Source organism: Tupaia chinensis, unplaced genomic scaffold (genome assembly GCF_000334495.1).
Source record: "Tupaia chinensis unplaced genomic scaffold, TupChi_1.0 Scaffold000037_18, whole genome shotgun sequence".
Taxonomy (NCBI): Eukaryota; Metazoa; Chordata; class Mammalia; order Scandentia; family Tupaiidae; genus Tupaia; species Tupaia belangeri.
The window spans coordinates 402,382-419,954 of NW_006159476.1; the positions used below are offsets into that span (position 1 = coordinate 402,382).

The window sequence follows — 17,573 nt, forward strand, 5'->3', positions numbered from 1 at the left end:
CCGTGAATCAGTTCCCAGCCCCCTCTGCCAGCTGGGAGGGTCTAACCCACACACACCGATGTGACCCGGCAGTGGCCAGAACTGCTCCCTGGCATCGCCTTTCAGCAGAGCAGGGACTCGGCTCTCTGAGGGTCGCGAGGCATGAGCTCCCAGCAGGACCAATGTCTGGCTTGCTAGAATTTTGCTGTCCTCCTATAAAGGTGATTATTGCATTGCACGCAGAGACGGAAGTGGGGTGCAGCTAACGGGGACAGCGGGGACCTGGCTTCTCCTTCCTCGCTCTGGACACCGCTCCCTGCTCCTGTCGTAGTCCCGCCCTCTCCTTTTAGGCACTCCGTTACTTACTGCTTAAAGATAGCCATGCACTGTCCATCCTCAACGGGGTCCGAACCTTAGAACTTTCCCACCGGTCTTTCTAATTCCTCTCATCACAAACAACGTCATTCAACAGTAGTTAAAAAATAATGAAAAATAAATGTGAAGAAAAGTTTACGCACTTGTTTTACCTGTATGAGTCCTGGTGTGGGTCTTCAGGTGGTCGGAGCGGGAGAATTTGCGCTGACAAGTTTTACACTGGAATGGTTTCACACCTAGACGGACAGAGAAGCTCAGCCTCGGCCCTAGTGGTGAGGCGTGGCGAGGGCATGGCGAGGCCCGGGGCGGCCCCTGACAGCCGCAGGAGCTGGCATTTCCAGCCACGCCTGCAGTGTCTGCCTGGCCCTCAGCTGTCCCCAGTACCCAGGCCCAGCAGGAAGGTGCCACCTGCTGCCGCCGGCACCTTCGAGGACCTCCTGCTGTCTCGAGGACCACCATCCGTTCACCACCAGCGGCCAGCTTCCCGGCAGCTGTGTGGGAGCTCCGCGTCAGACCTGCTCCCAGCCACCCTGGGGTTTTGGCGACACTCACTACACCAGGAGCCTGTGGCTGGTGGGCTCTGACTGCAGTGGGTTCTGCAGTGGGCAGGAGAAATGTGGAATGCTCCTGTCCTTTCTATTCTTAAGAGAATAAAACCTCCAAAGATTAGAAAAAAAATATTGGAAAACTAAGCACATAGCTGAACCTCTCATCCATCGCCAACGAGGACCACAGCGTCGACCCTGACCCCAGGGAGCACGGCTGGCAGCAACAGGGGCCTACAAACCTGTGTGTCTCCTCTGGTGTCTTTTGAGCTGGTCTGAACGAGAAAACCTTCGCTCACAGTCCTTGAAGTCACACTGGTAGGGTTTCTCACCTTGGGGAAGACAGAGTCTATTTGAAAACGATGCTGGAAAGGCGGGTCTCATGGAAGGCAGACCCCACCAGGGCTGATGCCCGATGCCGAGGCACGTCGAGGAGCTTGTTGGGGGGACGCAGACCGCCGCGTGAGGAGCCCCAGCTGTGCGTTTGCTCAGGGGCAGGCCCGGATGAAGTCACACTGGTAGGGTTTCTCACCTTGGGGAAGACAGAGTCTATTTGAAAACGATGCTGGAAAGGCGGGTCTCATGGAAGGCAGACCCCACCAGGGCTGATGCCCGAGGCCGAGGCACGTCGAGGAGCTTGTTGGGGGGACGCAGACCGCCGCGTGAGGAGCCCCAGCTGTGCGTTTGCTCAGGGGCAGGGCCGGCGGGGCGCCGAGGACGTGAGACGGCCCCTCCCTCCAAGTACCCTCAGGTTCCTGCCCAGGCTCACGTCTGCCACGGAAAACGCCGGGGGAGGACCTTTTGGTCGTGAAATGGGGCCGGTAATCTGAGTCCTTCCAGGGACTCGGAGCAGAGCCCGGCCGTGGTGCAGACCGCACCAAGGCAGCGCTCAGAGAACGTCAGCGGGGAACGTTTAAAATCCAACCGCAGACATTTGACTCCTAGGCCGAGTGGCAGCAGCATCCCAGGGCGGGCGGGCCTCCAGGGCAGCTGGACACCGCCGGGCACTGGGGCCGCTCCGCCTTCGCCTTCTGGAGTGAGCGCGAATGAGCCCGCAGGTGAGCCCGAGCTAAACCTGGGCCACAGCGTGGAGAACGTCTCTGCTGCCCTTCTCCAAGTGGGATTGCACAACGGCCCATCCAGCGCGGAGAAGCCCCACCCTGTCCTCGAGAGAGAGAGTTCAGCCAGACGTTGGCCACGAGCCCCGGGTGCGCTGCGGCCTCCCCGCCTCCTTAGGAGGACCTGAGTCACCCGCCTTCTGGGACGAGAGTGAGCCTCGGGTGGGGCCGGGTGGCCAGGGTTCCCAGCACGAACCCCTATTTCCGATGAGGTACCCCCTCACGCGGGAGCGAGTCATCCCCGAGCCTCCTTGCACTCTGCTCACGCTCACGGCCCCTCCCAGCACCGTGTCCGGGCCCCTCACGTGACCTCATACCCAACATCCCTCACCGTCACTTCCTCAGCCACCTGCTTGGAAACTTCATGCTCACCTTTAAACCCTTCCCTCACTGCGGAGTTCAGAACAGCTGAGACTACGCCAGGGTCCACCTTCCTCCCGGGCTGGATCCCTGAGGGCAGGAGCCTCGCCTTTGCTTTATGTCTACATCCGGCCAGAGCCTGCTGCAGCTCTCTTCAGTCACTCTCCTCCCCTCCTCCCCAGAGCCTGCTGCTGGGTCCTGCACCCCTCCTCAGGGCTCTCCCCACTCCTCCCCAGAGCCTGCTGCTGGGTCCTGCACCCCTCCTCAGGGCTCTCCCCACTCCTCCCCACCTCTGCTTCTGCTTCCCGGCCCCATCTCCCCACCACCACCACCACCTGCAGGGCTTGTCCCAGCCCTTCCACTTCCAAGAAATCTCACAGGACCCCCCCAAAGGAAACCCCTGCACTGCTTGGTCCTCCAGCCTCTCAGCACGTGAGCACACACGCTCCTGGCATGTTCACAGATGCACACGTGGCTCCAGACTGACCACATGATTCCGGGCAGGGGCCTGTGACCTGGAGTTCAAGGCAGGAGTTGAGACCTTCTTCTACTGCAGCCTTCCTGACGATTGTGCGTGGGGGGATTAGAGCGAATAACTCCTAAGGGCAGCCTGGCACACAAGTGCTCCGGGCCAGGGGTAGCAGTGGTAACTCAACGGCGCTCACAGCGAGAGGCCCCGGGTTCACCTCCTGGGGCCTCCGAGAGCACACGCGGCCTGGACACACATGCCCAGGGTCAGGCGGGCTGGGACTGGGGCTCACTTTCCCCAGTGTCCCAGCAGCAAAGTCAGCAGAAAAGAGCAGCTCCGCCCCCCCACCCGGAAAGCTGGGCTTCACGCCTTCCCTGGGGACCCAGCTGCCTTCCTGTCCAGTGCCCACAGGCCAAGAGCAAACCCGTGACGCGGCTGCTCACAGCCGACAACCAGGCAAGGCCAATGCCCCCTTCCCAGAAGCAGGCTTCGTGACCTGGGGAAACCCAGTTTTCCTTGATATGCCAAAAATAATCTTTTTTCTTCAGAGGTGGAGAACAAAAATTAAACTAAAATCCATTTGCTCATCCCAGTTAAACTAACCCAACCCAGTCCCTTGCCATCTTGGGATTCCAAGGCTTTACTACCACCATGCCCATCACCTCTCAGAACCACCTGGTCCCCACACCCAGGCTGGCTCCTCCCTTCTAAGAGGCCGCAGTGCCATGGCGGTGACACCTGACACCCATCCCGACTGCAGGCACAGGGCACCCCACTGGGTGCTTCTAACTAGGACCTGCACCCATTTTCCATGCGAAGCAGACGGTGTTCAGGAGGAGGTAAGTGACCCACTCAGGCCTCAGCACCTGGTGAAGCAGAATTCTCACACAGGTCTCCATTCTCTGGAATGTTCTCCCGCCACGCTGCTCTGCCCTTCCTGAAGACACTTAGTTCATTGACTTCCTTTTTCTATTTTTTTAAGTTTTTGACATAGTGCATGTGCACTCGCCAGAGAGAGACAGAGACAGAGAGACAGTGAGAGGGGGAAGTGAGAAATCACCCTGGGAGATGGCCACACTGCCATCTACGACTTCTTTAATAGGGGATGGCAGGGAACCAGCAGTTGGCATAATGGCTATGTCGCTGGACTCCCACGTAGTCGACTGCGGTTCGCGTCTCGGACCCGGTGGCTTAAAACTCACACCGGGTGTGTGTGCGTGCGTGCCCAGGATCCCGAGAGGAGAATGGAGGAGAAGGGATGGCGGCGTGACCATCCCCCCTGGGGGTGATTTCTCGCTTTCTGTCTCTATGTCTCTGTCTGTCTGGCGAGCGTACGCGCCCTATAGCGAAGAAAACCTCTCAAAAAAAAAAATAGGGGATGACCACTCGGGATGCTGACAGCCCTGCAGCCTTTGCATCGCCTAGGCCAGAACTGTCCAAGCAGTGCCTACTCCTTCCCCGAGGCCTGTGCCCCCAGCGGTGTGAGAGGCAGAGAAGCCTGGACCCTCGCCCGCAGGCAGATGGAACCGAGGCTGTGGGCCACCTACCAGTGTGCTTCCGGCTGTGCATCTGTAGGTGGGACAGCTTGAAGTACCTCTTATTGCAGCCCGGGTAAGCACACATGAACGGGCGCTTCTCGCTGGTCTCGGAGGCGGACCGGACGAGGGTCGGGGCCACCCCAGGCACACGCCGCACGTCCTGCAGACAGAGTGTGGGGGAGCGTTAAACCACATGCACACGTTCAAGTCAGCACCCAGGGAAAGTGAACCTGGGATGCACCCGAAGAAGGGATGGCAGGGCCGACACTCTGGATGCCAGGGCAGACGTGGCCGTGCAGATGGCCAGCACATCCTGCAGTGCAGTGCTCGGACGTCGCCGCTGCCCGTCAGAACAGTCCCAGAGGTGAAGCCTGCTGGGGATGCTGACCCAGAGCCTCTGGAGGAGGATGCCGGTGCCTGGAGCACTGCCAGCCCGTGCAGCCTCCGCCCTCACTGGAGGCAGAGAGGTATGGAAGTCCGAAACCCCAGACTTATCTGTCACTCTCCCCTGAGGACACCACGACGCGGCCCAGGGAGGGGAAATCCTTCTTAAGGAGAAACGTGGGAAAGCGGCGAGCCCCAAGCCAACCCGACCCGGAGGCGGATCTGGCGGGGGCTGTCTGTGACGGCAGACGAGCCCACAGGAGCCCACGGAGCAGCTGGCACAAGCTGCACCAGCGACCCCAGCAGTGCTGGCCCCACACCGGGGTTCTTCACGGCGCTCCTCTGACCCCTCACCTGCTGCAAGTGCAGTGAGTCTCAGTCTTCCAAGAAAAGGACCTAGAGAGGAGGAGAGCAGGCTCCCCTTCCTGCTGGCAGAACCTGTGAGCGGCAGCCTGGGGCCCCACTCACTCACCATGTGCCCGAGGTCTGGGGGCGCTCCTCACACAGCTCACTGGCTGGCAGGGAACCTGAACGAGCCGGCCAGCAGCTGTGGCTGTGCTGAGCAGCACACGTCAGGAGAAAACGAGTCGGCGGGGAACTGCACCTGCCGGCTGGAGTTTAATAGGCCCCGGCAGGGCATCTGGACACATGGGAAGTTAAGAGCATTTTCCATTTCCTTCATTCAGCCGAGATGTGGTGCCCATGGGAACCGGGGGAGGGGGGTTTCAAGTCGAGTTGTTGAGGGACCAGCAGATGGTGTGATGGTTACGTCTCTGGACTCAACTACCTAGTCAACTGTGGTTCAAGTCCTGGACCTAGAAGCTTAAAACTCATACCAGGTGCATGTGCGTGCGTGCCCAAAATCCCAAGAGGAGAATGGAGGAGTAGAGATTGCAGCATGGCCGTCCCCACTGGAGGGTGATTTCTTGCTTTCTGCATCTCTGTCTCTCTCTTTCTCTCTGGGAAGTGCACGCACCCTATAGCAAAAATCTTTCTCTTAAAATGAAAAAGTTGAGTTGTCGATGTCAGGTAGGTCCTGGCATCTGTCTGAAGGAGGGCTTCCTGACGTCCCGCTCACACCATCAGACTCCCGCATTTCTGCAGCCCTGCCTTCACTTCTCACTGTGGGTGGCTCGGGATGAGGGTACGCCTGCTCTGTCCGGGACACTGGAGACATTAATCAGAACGTCCGAGTTTCTGTCCACAGAGCACACGGGCCTGGCCCGCACACAACAGACTTCTAGGGCTCTGCCTCTTCTGTTACCACGCGGCAGCCTGAGTCATGAGTGGAAGTCATGGCTGCAAGCCCTGGAGAGCCAGGGGGCTCTGACCACCGGGAGGGGCTCCGCAGAACTGGCCTCCTCGGAGTCTCCGTACTCCCCACAAGTTTACCTCTCCACTTGACTTCCTCCATCCTGAGGCCTGCCCCTGCCCCGGGCAGTTCCCAGGCCTCTGTCCCGCAGGACCGGCGTCACAGGCCTGTGCGTGGGACCCTGCTCCACCACTGCACACTATGACAGGGTGTGTTCAGGGCAGTGGCACCGTCCTGTGACAGGCAGATGGCAGAGCCCACAGAACTGTACAGACAAAAAGCAAAAGCTGACGTCAACTATGGCCTTCCGATGACAATAATGCATCAACTGCAGCTCATCAGTGCTCCTCCGGGGTGCGTGGGTGCCCAGGGCTGCATGGCCAGGCCCCCAAGAACATGCAGGGCAAGAGCCCAGACAATGACGGCTCGTCAGTGGGGCCAGCACAGCAACAAGCCGCCATCTTAAAACAAGTATTACCACGAGGGGAAACCACGTGGGGCGGAGGGGTGGAGGTATAGCCGCGCTCTGCACCTTCCGTGTGGTTTTTCGGAAAACCTTGATCTCTAAAAAAACAGTCTATTCTTTCAAAAGCTCTGTGTGAAACTTAGCATGGTGCCTGGCACACAGCAGGCGTCCAGCTGTCGGTGGTGCTATTACTGTCGTTATTTTTACTTTTGCAGACAGTGCATGAACGCACCAGATAGAGGCGTGTGTGTGTGTGTGCGTGTGTGTGTGTGTCTAAACAGACAGATAGATACAGATAACAGATAAGGTGATATAGAGGGAGGGAAGCCCCCACCCCTACCCTCATGAGGCCGGGTCACACCACGATCCCTTCTCCTCGGTTGCTCTGTCTTTTGGGGGGTGGGGTTGGCGTCAGACAAGCCTGTAATTAAGAGAACCTTGCCAGCCTGCTGCTCAGGGAGGAGCCGAGGGCCTGCGGAAGGAGGCAGCAGCCTGGACGACGGGCACCTCCTGTCCTCACCTGGATGCCCCTGAAGACGCCATGGGTGTGGATTCTGTACTGGGCACCGCAGAGGATGGGCGTGCTGTGGCTCTCGCTCTCGTACCCCGTGCCGTGGCTGCAACACGAAGAAGGGAGAGGCTCAGTGGGCAGCCAGCCTGTGGGTTGCTGCGGTCAGGACTGGGGGCTTTGCAGAGCTGGGGACAAATGGGCCACGCCTCCCTCCAGGGGCCCAGCCGGGCTCTGCAAAGGGCCTGCATGGAGCTCAGGCCTCAGCTCCCGCCCGCACCCTGCCTGGCCCTCCCTCTCCCTCACTCTGGCTGTCCATGCCTGGCCTGGCCAGCGGGAAAGGCCCTGCAGGAGTGGCCCCCACTCAGGAATGAGCAGAATGCCACAGGCCTGGAGGAAGCGCCTGGATAGTGGTCAGCCTCCTGACTCACTTTTTCCCAGATACGCCAAGAAAGTGATGACACTTACAAGAAGAGTCACGTCCTCGGAAGTGGGGGTGACACATCTAGGCCCCATGCCACTTAACCGTGGATGGATTTTCCAGGTAACCAGTGCCCAGGATGGGGATGCCGATCACCTCCCTCCAGCCCTGGCCACTCAGGTCAGCCGTGGCCTCTGGCCCTGGGGGAATCCGGACGTGGCAGGCTGACAAGAACCTGGAGGGGTGGCACTCCCTGGAACCCCAGCGGGAGGTGCTGCACTGTCTGTTCTATGGCTGGTGATGTCCAGGGGGGCAGAGAGGACCCCCCAACCTGCAGCAGGTCGCAGTCTCATCGCGTCACCATGGGGACCTTCGGGACATGCAAAGCCATGCGGCTGCTACGGAGCATGTCTGGCAGCCCCTCAAAGGATCCACATCAAGTTCCCGTGTGACCAGACACCCCGCTCCCAGTGCAGCCTGAGAGCTGTCCACACGTGGGCTAAAACCCGCCCAAGGTGAGCCCATCAGCAATGGGAGGTAGACAGCGCCACCATCACATGGCTGTCACTGGGCAGTGAGAAGCCTTGCGAGGCTGACACCTGCTACCACAGGGACAAGCCTCGAAACCACCAGGCGAAGGGGACGTGCTGGTCACAAAACGCGGTATCCCATGGCTCTGTCTATACAACAGGTCCAGGGTAAGCGTGTCTGCAGGCAGAAAGCAGGGGGTGGCAGGCTGCCGAGGAGCACAGGAGGTGGGGGGGGGCGTGGAGAGCAACTGCTCAGAGTCCTGAGGGCCGGCACGTGGCATGGGTGTCAAGGCACTGGAGTCCCACGTGGCCGACTGTGGTTCAAGTCCCAGACCTGGTGGCTTTCTCACTTCCCCTCTCTCTTCCTCTCTCGTCCCCTCTCGTCCCCTCTCTCTCCCTCTCTTCCTCTCTCTTCCTCTCTCTTCCTTTCTCGTCCCCTCTCTCTTCCCCTCTCTCTTCCTCTCTTCCTCTCTCTTCCTCTCTCGTCCCCTCTCGTCCCCTCTCATCCCCTTTCTTCCTCCCTCTTCCCCTCTCTCTTCCCCTCTCGTCCCCTCTTCCCCTCTCTTCCTCTCTCTTCCCCTCTCTTCCTCCCTCTTCCCCTCTCTCTTCCCCTCTCTCTCTCTCTTCCCCTCTCTCTTCCTCTCTCTTCCTCTCTCTTCCCCTCTCTTCCCCTCTCTCTTCCCCTCTCTTCCTCTCTCTTCCCCTCTCGTCCCCTCTCTTCCTCTCTCTTCCTCTCTCTTCCCCTCTCTTCCCCTCTCTCTTCCCCTCTCTTCCTCCCTCTTCCCCTCTCTCTTCCTCTCTTCCTCTCTCTTCCCCTCTCTCTTCCTCTCTCTTCCTCTCTCTTCCTCTCTCTCTTCCTCTCTCATCCCCTCTCTTCCTCTCTCGTCCCCTCTCTCTTCCTCTCTCTTCCTCTCTCGTCCCCTCTCGTCCTCTCTCTTCCTCTCTCTTCCTCTCTCTCTGGTGAACGCACAGGACCTACAACAAATAACAGTAATAATAATTAATGTTTTAAGCCTGAGTGTGGCTCCAGCCACGCAAACCTGCGAGGCACTAGGAGTCACTGCTCTGGGCCTGTGTGGTGGGCTGCGTCGCTCGCGAAGCCTGAGTCGCCCTCCAGAACTCACTCCGTAGTGGCTCAGGCAGCGGAAACACGGCTCTGTGATGTCAGAGGTCATGGGGGGGGGGGCTGCAGGCTCACGTCCAGGCTCTCTCTGACGATCCTGGGGACGCCCACAGGCAGCCCCTGGCCCGAGCTGGATGCCATTCACACACAAAAACCGCGCATGCACACAGGGTTGCATGCTGTTCACGCACAGGACCATGCTCACACACGGGGCCATGCGCCGTCCAGCACAGGACCGCGCTCTGGCCCATGGCTGCCAGGGCTCAGTCCTGGGCATGTCTGGGGCCCCCTGCTCGGTGTGAACGGAGCATTGCTATTGCACCTCTACCTCTACGTGCAAACAACTGCAGCACTCAGGCCCCAGGGACTCCATCAATCAAATAAGCATCTGTTTCTTCCCCGTCCCTGTCCTGGCATGAAATGAGGCAGGGAGCCCCAACCCCAGGCTTGGCGATGCCATGGTTTAGACCTGGAGCTTGACCGCCCGCTTACTTCTGACACGTTCCTGTTTGCTAGCATCGCTGTCCTCGTTTTCTCACCCCCAGCTGCTAAAACCCCTTCGGCGCTGGATTCGGCTTGCACAGCACTCACTCTCCGTTCCCATCCCGAGTCTGCTGTGTTTGAAAAGCACCGTCCTGTGCTCTCGTCCTCGCTCTGAGGGGGTATTATATTTATATTCTGGCACTCAAAAAGTGCCAGTCTCTCCACGGGGCACTCGGAAGGAAGCCATCACAGAGAATTTGGTCCCTGGGGCACAGTGGCAGGAGCCTGCACCTGCAAGAGTCACTGAGGCACAGACCCGGGACGATGGCGGGTGTCGTTGGGACAACACTGCGGGGTGCCCAGGGCTGTCCGAGCGACACCTGAGGCATCCTCACCTGCGGTGCCCGGGTCTGCCTCTGCACGTCCCAGCCCGATTCAAAGTGGGTTTAAGCATCGCCGTTGTAGACAGAGGGCGCGAGCGGCTCTACTACTACCCAGTAGTCATTTCTAAGACCGCAGTAGCTAAGTACAACACGTCAGGTGGCTCCATGGTAAACACAGGCTTCCTGACAAGGCTGGCGTGCAGAAGGCTGAAGCCGAGGTGGCAGCGGGGCTTTTTCTCCAGCGACTCTGAGGGGCGCGTTTCGTTCCTGGCCTTTTTCATTCCGAGGACTCCCTGTGTTCCGTGACCACCACCCCCCCATCTCTCCAACCTCTGGCCTCCTTTGCGGCCTCCTACTTTCCAGTAGTCCAATCTCCCTCCACAGTCCTCTCACTTATTACACTGGGGCCCGCCGGGTCACCCGGCGCCACCTTTGCATCCTCAGCTGCACATCCCTCTTGCTGCAGAAGGTCACACCCCCAGCCTGCAGGAACCAGGACCTGGATGTCTCCAGGGTCACATGTGGGGAGGACCGGGCCGAGGGAACCAGGTGCTTTCACCTTCTACAGATACACTTGAAGGGGTTAGGCTCACCCCGTCCGTGACCTCCAGAGCAGCAGGAAAGAACATGGACTCTGCCTCTGAGGACCGGCCGCCCAGGCCACAGCTCCACGACCTTCTCTGTGGTCACAGGCAAGCCATCTAATCCTCTCTGCGTCCGAGACTCATTATCTGAAAAATGAAGCTAATGATCCTTTTAACAGGGGCCAGCAGGTGGCATGGTGGTTAAGGCACTGGACACTCCCACATGGGCAATCACTGTTCGGGTCCCAGACCTGGTGGCTAGATTTCTCACTTTCCCTCTCTCTCTCTGTGTATCTCTCCCCGGTCAAATTAAAATAAATTAATAAATAAATACAATTAAATAAACAATGCTTTGGATAAGCAGTTAGCATAATGGCTATGTCGCTGGACTCCCATGTAGCCAACCGTGGTTCAAGTCCCAGACCCGGTGGCTTAAACTCACATCGGGCACATGTGCGTGTGTGCCCAAGATCCCAAGAGGAGAATGGAGGAGAAGGGATTATGGCATGGCCATCCCTCCTGGGGGGTGATTTCTCGCTTTCTCTCTCTGTCTCTCTCTGTTTTTCTGGTGAGTGCACACATCCTATAGCAAAAACCTCTCTTAAAAAATAAATAAAAATAAACAATTCTTTAAAAATAAATAAATAACCCTTTTTTTACAGATTTTTTTTGAGAGGTTTTTGCTATAGGGTACATGCACTCGCCAGAAAGACAGAGAGAAAGCGAGAAATCACCCCCCAGGAGGGATGGCCATGCCATAATCCCTTCTCCTCCATTCTCCTCTTGGGATCTTGGGCATGCATGCACAAGCGCCCAGCGTGAGTTTAAGCCACCGGGTCCAGGACTTGAACCGTGGTCGACTACGTGGGAGTCCAGCGACATAGCCATTAAGCCAACTGCTGGTCCTTTTACAGATTTTCTTGAACATCAAAGAGGTTAAGCTATGGGGGAAGCAAAGGTCAAACATCACTGAGTACTCTGATCCCAACAAAATATTCCAGAAGTCTTGACTGCATGCAACTGGTGACCAACAGCCACAAGTTATTTCCTGTTGCTTCTCATGAACTGACTGAGATCAGTGAACTATGTATTTTCAACCCTCAGCACAACCTGAGGAGTCAACTAGATGTCTCACCTCAGGAAAACTAACCACACTGAAAATGAAGACAACTGCCTCCCCATGAAGGACCCAGTGAGGTCGGGTGAGCAGCGCATAAGCTTGGCTCACGACGAATGCTCAGCAAACGTTACCCCTGGGGTAGCGTGCAGCAAAAACAGCACCCACGGCCCTGGCCACCTGGTAAGGTTCTGGGCTCGTGCCCAGAGACCGTCAACATTCCACGCATGTGCCCATGAGGCTGGATGGGGCGTGACATGGAGACTGTTCTGGAGGTGCTATCTCTCTGTCTCTCTTGCTCACGGAATAAATAAGTTATTTGTGTGTTTTGTTTTAATGTTAACTATAGGGCCAGCAGTAGGAGAATGGAGAAAGGACTGCGGCGTGGCATCGCCCTGGGCGCTGACTTCTCACTTTCCTGCTCTCTTCTCGGTCTCCCTCTGTCTCCAGTGAGTGCATGTACCCTATGGCAAAAACCTAAAAAGAAAAATACAATTTTTTAAATGAAAGTGTTAGCTACCACTCAGATAGTTACCATTCCCACCTTACAGCACTGAACCGAGGCTCAAGGAGAAGCTGAGCGATATGCCCCAAGTCACGCAGATGGCAAAGGGCAGATCTGGGGTCTGAGTCCAGGTCAGGGCTGCTATTCTCGCTCCCAAACTAGCTGGAACCCCTCAGTGGGTTCTCGTCCACCCTCAGGACACCTGGATGGTTCCCAGCCCCTTTCTCCAGGGACGAGAGTGGCGTTAGACATGGCGAAGGGTTAGAAAACAGCGTCAGAGGAGGATGAGAAAGCAAATGCGGTGAAGAGGGGCGAAGTCCAAGGATTCCTCTTTACCGCCTTCAGTTTTTAGAGGTGTTTTAGCCCACTTTCCTGCTGCTCTGTACCACAGACCAGGTCATCTATGAAAAATAAAGACGTATTCCACTCACAGTTCTGGAAGCTCAAAGTCAACAGATCACACCTGGCGAGGCCTTTCTTGCTTACGGGGACTCTGGAAGGTCCCGAAGAGGCACAGGCGTATGCAGTGGCAGGGCAAGGGCACACCTGTGTCTGCTCTGGTCTCTCTCTTTCTCATAAAGCCACCAGAATTGAATCACAGGGGCCCCACCTGACTAATCACCTCCCAAAAGCCACATCACTTATAAATTTCCACCTTTTAATAGCATCACAGTAATGATCAAATTTCAAAACGTGACGGGGGGGGTCACAGGTGCAACATATATTCTGGCCTAAAGAAAGCGCAAGCCAGCAGATGGAATCATCCCACTTAGGTGTGACAGAGCAACGTAAAGTACACGATTTGTACAGAAAACATTCTTCCTACCTAACTCGGAAAGTAAACTAAGCCAAAGCAGCATCTGAGGAGCACACGGCTCGCGATACCCGTGGGGTGAAGTGGGAGGGCTTTTGCTGTACATTTTCCTTGGCAGCGTTCAAATGCAGCAGCACGTATCTGAGAAAGTTTGCTTTTCCTAGACAGCTTTAAGATGCATAAGCAAACGACCTTAGAACGTCTGCAAAAAGAGAAAAATGTTCCTTCTATAACACAAATTCTGAGCCCTCTTCAGACTGAAAATGTGCACACGCAGGTCTGGCCCAGGGAAAACTGAAGGTTTGTAGAGTAGCTTCTTCAGAAATGATTACTTTTGAGACTCCACAGGCACGTGAAGATTAATAAAAAGGAATTGAAGCTTTGCAGATGAGAAAAGCCAGAGCTGCCCTGAAACCCCTTATCAACAGAAGAGGTTAAAAAAAGGGAAGGAGAGGAAAAGAGCCTATGAAGGCGGTCAGCGTTTCACATAAATATCCAGAAGGGGGACCTTCACCTGTGGTGTCCCTCCCACCTCTGGTTATCCAGGAGCTCGCCCAGCCTCACCTCTGTCCTCTGCAGAGCTGGATGCCCCTGGGGAAACACCAGGCTCTCACTATCTGAGCGTGGAGTTTTCCATCGACCCCCCTCTCCACCCTGACACTCGGGCCAGTACAGGAGATGCCTAAATGCCGAGTCCTTCAGCATAGGCAACACCCTTCGCTGCAAGCCCCGAGAACAATCCTCCCTCTAGCGCGCCACGTACTGAAGAGAACGAAGGAGCCATGCTAAGAAACTGTTTCCAGGAGGAGTGTGAGTGCGGCACCATCGGCAGTGAAAAGAAACCCAGTCCAACCAAGCCTCAAGACCTAACGACCTGCTCATGGGAGCTCAGGGAGAGGCCGGACGTTAGGACAGAGGAAGCACAGCTGGGCCGCCATCGCCCACAGATCAACACTTGATGAAAAAGGGAGGAGGGGCCGGTGCAGTGCGGAAGAAACCTTAAAGGAGAACAAAGCAAGGCCAAAACCAAAACAGCAGACCTGTGTGCACCGATGAGCCACGCACCTGGACGAACCAGGAACAGGTGCACTAGAACCACTGGCCTACAGCACTGACGGCTGAAGACCCAGAAGATCCCGGAAGTCTCGGTGGTCACCTCACAGTGCTTCAGCCGCGAGCTGTGCCCGGTGAGAATCCGCCATCCTGCAGCAGAGCACCATCCACACCCACCTCCAACCACCCATCGGGCACAGCTCAGGGCATGTGTGGTAGACACTGCTGCTGCCCAGGCTGAGGCCTCATGGGAGGCACAGGTAGAGACCTGGCTCACCCTAAAACCCGGTCACGGCAGTCTGCACCTGAATCCCAGCTGCGTGGGAGGCTAGGGCAGGAGGGTTGTAACCGAGTGAGACCCTGTCTTTAAGAGAACAAGGAGCTGTCACTATCACCAGCACTTGGGGGTGAGAACATTTGTTGTTACATTCAGAGCTGGTGCAGCGGAGGCCTGCTGAGCTGCAGGGGTGCTCTTACACCCTGGCCTGGGCACGAGAGCTGAGCACGCTAGCAGCCCGCTCCGCACAGCCTCCTGTGAGCCACGCCTGCAGTCTCTTCTGTGCACTCAGTAAAGCTTGAGAGTGGGACTTGCACACATTCGTGGGTACCTCACAAACCACTGGGTGATGTGGTTTCTGGGATATCCAGAGAAAGAGAAAAGACGAAGTTTCTCTATAATAAACCAGCACAGAAAGTAAAAACCTCAAAATAAAACCACCAAGCTAAATGCACTGACTTTAAACACACACACACACACACACACCTGCTATCTGATAATCTGTAGGTATAAAATATCCTCAAAAATAGTCTACAAAAGGGAATTAGCTTGGACCAGCAGTTGGCATAATGGCTATGTCGCTGGACTCCCATGTAGTCAACTGCAGTTCGAGACCTGGAGAATGGAGGAGAAGGGATTGCAGTGTGGCCATTCCCCCTGGGGGGGGGGGTGATTTCTCACTTTCTGTCTCTCTGGCTGCCTCTCTTTCTGGAAAGCGCACACTCCTTGTAGCAAAAACCTCTCAAAAAAAAAAAAAAGAATTAGCTGTTTTTTCTTTATTTTATCTCATTCCTGACCCCAGCTGTTTCATTTCAGTTTAGACTTTAAGAGAGAAATGGATGCATTTTTCTAAAATTTTTAACCAAAATGATATTTTCAGTCACATTTCACTAAGACTGCACTATGGTGAAACTTGCTATGCTTTTAAAAAAAAATTGCCGAGGGCATGTGTGCTTGCCAGAGAGAGAGAAAATGCACCCAGCCCCGAGGGGGCTTGTCACACTGCAATTTCTTCTCCACTTCTCTCTCCTCTCAGGACTTTGGGCACCTACACACGTCTGGAGTGTTTTTCCAGACTTGAACCCCGCAGTTGCCACATGAGATCGAGCTGCCTTCACCGCCAGGCCACAGGCTGGCCCTCTAACGGTTACCTTTCTAGTGGGCACGTTCCCCCCAAGCCTCGGGAAGCAGGCTCCCCCACCCCACTTTCATTACCTTTCTATCTATACGTCTCAAATATCCCTACGGCATCTGTCCCGCATCTCTGCACAAGAGGACTCGACCCAGTTTCACCAACTGCCTGTTCAAACGCTCTACGGAGGGCCTGCCCACCCAGGTCCGCCCGCCTTCCTCTGCTCACAGAACCCCCTTCTCCTGTTAGAGAACCCCTCCTCTCTGATCCTACGCCCTGTCTCCGTGCTGCAGGGCTAAGTCCTGGCCCACCAGACCACTCACTCCCACCCTTCTCTGGGTCTTCTGTGGAGGGCAGCGGTAGAAAGGCGCTCTCCTCAGAGACTGAGCTAGTTTTGGCACAGAGAACAGAGCCAGCCGAGAAGGCGGCCGCCCCGAGGGGAGCAGAGGCAGGCAATGGGCTGCTGTTCCGATGACGCCGTCTGAGCCCCTGAATCAGGTGTGGCGTGTATTTTGTAACTGTCAGGCGGTGCATGTATTCACCAAGGGGGCTCACACTACAGGCCCTTCTCCGGCTCGCCATCCTGCAGGACTTCAGGGCACACACACACACACACACACACACTCGGCATGTTTTTCCAGCCACTGGGCCAGGATTTGGACGGCGGCTGGCCACATGGGATCTGGCTCCCTTACCCACTAGGCTATCGGGCTGGTCGACCTCCACCCATGGCAGTAGGGGTTCTGCCACCCGTTACAGAAACAGCCCTGATTAACACCTGACCAGACAGCTCTCGAGAGGTCGTGTGGGTTATTTCTGAAGGCAACCAGCACATGTCAGTGGGAGATGAGAACTGGAGAACTGTGGCTCTCACTGCTAGAACCCATCTGCATTCTTCTGCTGAAGCCTTTACAGTCAGGCCAGTGTCTTCACCCCCATGTGGCTCTGTCCTCTCTCCCTGCTCACTAGGGACACACCCTGAGTGGTTAACAGCCTGGCAACAGTGCTCGTGTAAATCAGTCCTTTGAACCACCATGCTTTCCCACCACTTGACACGGTCTACAAACCTCCCCGCTGACCTTCCCTCTTACTCCACAGTAAGAGCAGGACTGAGGGATGCTCTTAAATCTCATTTTCTACAGCGGTCTGAAGGGAACACAGTCCAAAAACAACACAGTTTACCAGCCCTGGCTGTCTGGGAGGACGCTTCTGGCAAGACCTCCCTTCCTGCTTCACTCGCACAGACGTGGGCGCTCAGCACTCACAGACCCCGCGTCAGACCTACGAGGACTGCCGGGGTCTCCCCTTACACGTCTCTGGTACTGGGGTACGAGCTGATCAGGTCCCAGGTTCACCTAGCCCCCGGGGTTCTACATTCTCAGGCTTTGGTTCCAAGGTCAGACATTGCTGCTGACTCCACCCCAAACTCAGGATAGGCGAGTTGGCATCTTGACGAGGAGGACCGGCAGGAGCTTTCCTTCCTGGGTTCTCAAGAGTTCGCACCCACCTTGCTCATGCATTCTTAAATCAGGAAGTGTACTCGGGACCAGCAGTTAGCGTAATGGCTGTGTCGCTGGACTCTCATGTAGTCGACTGCGGTTCGCATCCCGGACCCAGTGGCTTAAACTCACACAGGGCGGGTGTGCGTGTATGCCCAAGATCCCGAGAGGAGAATGGAGGAGAAGGGATTGCGGCATGACCATCTCCCCTGGGGGGCTGATTTCTCGCTTTCTGTCCCTGTCTGGCGGGGGAGCGCCCACGCACTATAGCAAAAAACCTCCCAAAAAAAAAAAAAAGAAAGAAAGAAAGAAAGTGTACTCAACATGCTCAACTTCTTCTTTTTTCTTTTTAAGGATTATTTTATTTAACTTTATTTATTTATTTATTTTAATTTGACCAGAAGGACAGAGTGAGGGTGAGAGAAATAGAAAGGGAAGGTGAGAAAACAAGCCACTACCAGGTCTGGGACTTGAACTGCAGTCGGCCATGTGAGAATCCAGTGGCCTTCACCACCTCACCACCTCACCACCTGCTGGCCACACCATGCTCAATTTCTTTTTTTTTTTTTTTTTTTTTTTTTTGTGTGTTTTTTCTTTT

At 56.1% G+C, this 17,573-nt stretch overlaps 1 protein-coding gene across 1 annotated transcript in view; it reads right to left on the minus strand.

The window, feature by feature from the left end:
- Positions 1-17,573, minus strand: part of WT1 (WT1 transcription factor) — a gene marked incomplete at its 5' end in the record, with an annotated part of 56,092 nt that overhangs the window by 3,146 nt on the left and 35,373 nt on the right. Inside the window, 4 exon segments of the mRNA XM_027772036.1 lie at positions 507-590; positions 1,142-1,231; positions 4,394-4,544; positions 7,067-7,163. Coding sequence (XP_027627837.1) covers positions 507-590; positions 1,142-1,231; positions 4,394-4,544; positions 7,067-7,163 — 422 coding nt within the window.